The 4892-nt window shown below is 26.6% G+C and overlaps 2 protein-coding genes across 2 annotated transcripts; both read left to right on the top strand.

The window, feature by feature from the left end:
* The first annotated feature begins 274 nt into the window (after positions 1–274).
* Positions 275–3731, top strand: LOC145075837 (protein FAR1-RELATED SEQUENCE 5-like). The gene is made up of 8 exons (XM_079021932.1): positions 275–289; positions 682–768; positions 1201–1303; positions 1656–2460; positions 2572–2774; positions 2819–2828; positions 2945–3353; positions 3672–3731. Exons 1-8 carry the CDS (start codon positions 275–277, stop codon positions 3729–3731), a joined length of 1692 nt encoding a protein of 563 aa, XP_078878058.1.
* Positions 3732–3760: 29 nt separating this feature from the next.
* Positions 3761–4291, top strand: LOC145075836 (uncharacterized). The gene has a single exon (XM_079021931.1). The coding sequence runs from the start codon at positions 3761–3763 to the stop codon at positions 4289–4291; it is 531 nt and encodes a 176-aa protein (XP_078878057.1).
* Positions 4292–4892: the final 601 nt, after the last annotated feature.

The raw sequence follows: 4892 nt of genomic DNA, 5'->3' as shown, positions 1-4892 counted from the left end.
GTACGGATATTCTCTCTGATCAGCACGAATATATTTCATTTTCATTATTTAGTTCCTTATTTTGATAATATTTATCTATTATCTTTACACATATATTACCATAAGTGCATTCATCTGTCCCCTCTCTCTCTCTCTCTCACATATATATATATATATATATATATATATATATATATATATATATATATATATATATATATATATATATATATATATATATATATATATATATATATATATATATATATGTGAGAGAGAGAGAGAGAGGGGACAGATGAATGCACTTATGGTAATGTATGTGTAAAGATAATAGATAAATATTATCAAAATAAGGAACTAAATAATGAATATATATATATATATATATATATATATATATATATATATATATATATATATATATATATATATATATATATATATATATAAGTTTAATTGAGAAAAAAAAAAGGTTGAGAATGAGAGAATCATTCTCAACCAATCATTTATCTAACATGTTCAAATTAAAAAAGATGTGCGTGTCCATTTTCATTAAGGGTATCTTTGTAAATTAGCAACTTTTTTTACATAGAACTTGCCTGTTCGTTGTTATCAGTTTTCAATTTGATGATATCTTTAGCTCGTTTGAATCGGATATGAGGAATTCATTATCAAGATTATTTTCTTTATGTAACTCGTTAGCAATTATACGTATTCATTCCATTGATCGTGAAGTTTCGCATCTGTGTTTCAGTTTTATACTTCGTATTCAGTTTCCGATTTGATCAGGTATGTATATCGTTTGAATCGGATAGATCGGAGTTCATTATCAAGATTATTGCCTTTTATAATTTGTTTGGAATTACGCTTATTATCTTCATTTTGGAGTTGTTTCATCGGAGTTCATTATCAAGATTATCAAGTTTTGAATATGTATTGGAGTTATTTCATAAGATTTTTGTTAAGTAGTTTGAGATATTTATTTCGAATCGGAGCTGATTTAATTTTTAATCGGATATATCGTTGTAGTTTTTACGCTCTGTACTGAGAGAGATTGCTTAATTACATCATCCGATCATATATGATTTAAGTTTCTTTCAGATATTTTATACGTTGAGGTGAGATATATTCGAAATTAACCAGGTTTTCATCTTTACGACTTTTTTTGTGAGATATATTCGATATATTCGATATTAAGATTGTTTTTGTTTATTTATATAGATCATTTGGTGTATTATGTTGAATTCTAGTGTTATTGATGGTGATTTGTATTCTTCTATGAGTGAGAGTGAAGAAGAAGGTGTTGAGAACTCATTTTTCAAAGGTATCAGTTATTGAATTATGTTGTTGTTTTTAATTTTGTTGATTATCATTTATTTACATATGAATATGTTGATATGAATAATTGTTGTCTTATTCATATATGAATAAACGTGTGATAATTGTAATTTCGAATTTATTATTTTTTTCGTTTTATTCATATATGAATAAGTTATGTTTTAGTTTATATATTTTTGAATCCTCATGAATTTTATGTATTCATATATGAATGTTTTTTGTTTTATTTATATGAGTTTTATGTATTCATATATATATATATATATATATATATATATATATATATATATATATATATATATATATATTATTGTTTTATTCATGCATTATTATTTTAGGTGGTGAATCTTCAAGTTCAGTACATGATGCACAATATTGTGATGATATAATTGGAGAACATGTATATAAGCCATATGTACCTGTTCAACTTATTCCATTTAAGGGTTTAATCTTCAAATCATTAAAGTTGGCTATCAAAATGTATTCTGAGTATGCTGAAATTGGTGGTTTTGATGTTAGACTGAGCACACAGTCAATGTTTGATAACAAGATTATAAAGAAGAAACATGTTATATGTAATCGTGGTGGTAAACAGAAAAAGAAATCTTGTGACACATTAGGTACAAGTGGTGTTAGGAGGAAACAAAATTCAAATTCAAGAGCTATTGTTTGTCAAGAAAAGATTATATTTGAATCTGTGTATGGAACTCCAGATTATAAAGTTTTTCAGTTTGATGAACTTCACAACCATCCACTTGAGAAGAGAGGCAATTTAAAAAAAGCGAGACAAATATCATATTCAGAAAAAGAGTTTATTGTGTGTGCTTCCACATCAAAAATAGGTCCAAGTATGGCTCATAAGTTGAGGGCAAGTTTGAGAGGTGGGTATGAGTTTGTAAAGCCAAAAGTAGTTGACTATAAAAATTTAAGGAGAGATATCAACAGGGTTATTGGTTATAAAGATGCCCAAATGATAGTAAACATAATGAATGACCGTCGAGCTCACTATCCAAATTACTCATTTGAGTTTAATCGTCAAGATGATGTTTTGGACTGTATGTTTTGGGCTGATGAAATGGAGAATGCATATTATGTTGAATTTGGTGATGTTATCTCGTTTGATGCGACTTTCCGAACAAACAAGTAAGTTATTTTATCTACTTTTGTTTATAGCTTATTCATATATGAATATTTTTATATTCACTTATTAATACATCAAAAATTGACTTTAATGAACATTTTTTTGTGTGTTAGGTATCAAATGCTTTTTGTTCCGTTTACTGCTATTGACCATCATAAAAAATCGGTTACTGTTGGATCTGGGTTGCTAAGCAATGAAAGCATTGAGTCTTACTCTTGGTTGCTTAAAGCATTTCTTAAAACTCATGGGAAAGAACCAACACTTGTTTTAACCGATCAAGATGCCACAATAAAACAAGCTGTTGAGAATGTGTTTCGTAATTCAAAGCACCGATTATGTATGTGACATATAATGAAAAAGTTGAAAAAAGGTATTATTTTAATATATTTCAAATATATTACTTATTAGTATATTCATTTATGAATATTGATTGTGATTTTACTTATTATTATTTATTCATTTATGAATATTTTTGTTTTAATACAGATATCATATGATTTATTTACTAACACAGACTTTAGAAAAAGGTTTTCGAAGCTTGTTTGGGACATTAATATCAGTTTTTGAGGTGAAGTGGGGTTTGCTTATGAAGGAATTCAATCTTGAAGACACAAGATGGTTTAAAGACATGTTTACAATACGTGATTCATGGATACCTGGATATTTTAGTGATATTCCAATGTGTGGTTTGATGAAGACTACATCGAGGTCAGAGAGTATGAATTCATTCTTTAATACATACTCAGAAAGTGGGAACTTACTTTTGAATTTCATGATGAATTACGACACTACCATTCAAAAGCAAAGGAATACTCAACGAGAGCTTGATAAGGCATCAAAGAAAGCATCATATAAAATGCAAACACCTCGAGAAATAGAACTGCAAGCATCAAAGGTTTATGCAAGTACATTATTTTTTGAGGTGCAAAAAGAAATATATAAAACATGTTTTTTCTATACATACTCATATGTTGGTATTGAAGATGGTTGGGAAGTTTACATTGTGCAGCACAACAACAGTAAAAGTGATTTTAAAAATGAATTTAAGGTAATTTTACTAGTTTTTTTTTATGAAAAATGTAATAATATTCATATATGAATATCAATATTTATATATGAATATCAATATTCATATATGAATATATGAATATATGAGTGTTGATATAAGTATTCTTATATGAATATAAATGTGTAAATTTTGTTTTTGTATCAGGTTGAAATAAAAGCTGAAGAGAAAGAAATAAATTGCAGTTTGAACATTTTAAGCGTATGAGTGCTTTATGCAGACATGCTTTTACAATAATGATGAGATGTGGTGTTAAAGAAATCCCTGAAAGGTACATTTTGAAGAGATGGAGAAAGGATGTGATATCAAGAAATTATCGTTTTAGTTCTGTTCAATCCGATTCAGGTGATTGTGAGAGTGTAAAGCTAGTCAATGATTCATATTATACTTTTGAATCATGTTTGGATATTGTAAGAGATGACAAAAAGAGATTGGCTTTGTTTGCTGAGAAACAACAAATGTTGTTGAAGGAATTTGATAGTGATTATATTTCTCCTGGATTGAAAAGCAAGACAGATGGTGAAGTCGTATGCAAGCTTTTGGGTGTTACTATTCCTATTCCAGAAGAGATTAATATTCATGTTCCTGAAGTTCAAAGCAATAAAGGTTCTGGAATCAAGAAAAGAATTCCAAGTGCAGGTGAAGTAGCATACAAAAATTCTAAAAAAGAACATAAAATGTGTTCAGGATGTGGAAAACGAGTTCCACACAATTTACGTACTTGTCCAGAAAGAGTTGGAGCTGCTAAATCAACAAAAGACAGTTAGGGATTTTTTAGTTTTTTTTTAATGTTTTTTGGTTTTATTTATTATGAATATATGCAGATAAAAATAATAAACAATAATATTCATGTATGAATAATACACATTTATATTGATATGGTAAATTGATATGTTGATATTTGTTTTTAAATTACTATAAAATAAGTTATATTGATATTGTAAATTATTCATAAATGAATACAAATATGTGAAATTTGTTATACTAATAAATAAGTAATATTCATATCTGAACTTTTTTATGTTAATATTTGAACTTTGTTATACTAACATAATAATTTAAAGTTATTCACAAATGAATATATCATATTCGTATTCATTTATGAATAAATAAAAATAAAGTTTGAAAATATTTGAATATAAAAAAATGACATAAATAAGCAAACTTGTTTCTACTAATAAGTTAGTTATATTCATATCTGAAATTTGTTATATTCATATATGAACTTTGTTATGCTGACATATCACTCCTAATTTAATCATAAATGAATATATCTTATTCATATTCATTAATGAATAAACATAAATAAACTTTGAAAGTATTTAAATATAAAAAAGTGACAGAAATAAGCGAAGTTGTTTCTATTAC

This window comes from Lactuca serriola, chromosome 9, assembly GCF_051521515.1.
Source record: "Lactuca serriola cultivar US96UC23 chromosome 9, Lser_US96UC23_V15, whole genome shotgun sequence".
In the NCBI taxonomy this organism is placed as follows: domain Eukaryota; kingdom Viridiplantae; phylum Streptophyta; class Magnoliopsida; order Asterales; family Asteraceae; genus Lactuca; species Lactuca serriola.
Note: the sequence above shows the minus strand (reverse complement) of the source record. Positions and strands in the feature narration are given on the sequence as shown.

Excerpts from the sequence above, each read along its gene's own strand:
- LOC145075837 (XM_079021932.1), top strand. Across the intron at positions 769-1,200 it reads TCAGTTTCCGATTTGATCAG|ATCATTTGGTGTATTATGTT; the intron begins GTATGTATATCG and ends TTATTTATATAG. Across the intron at positions 1,304-1,655 it reads TGAGAACTCATTTTTCAAAG|GTGGTGAATCTTCAAGTTCA; the intron begins GTATCAGTTATT and ends TTATTATTTTAG.
- LOC145075836 (XM_079021931.1), top strand. The coding sequence starts at position 3,761 with ATGATGAGATGTGGTGTTAAAGAAATCCCTGAAAGGTACATTTTGAAG.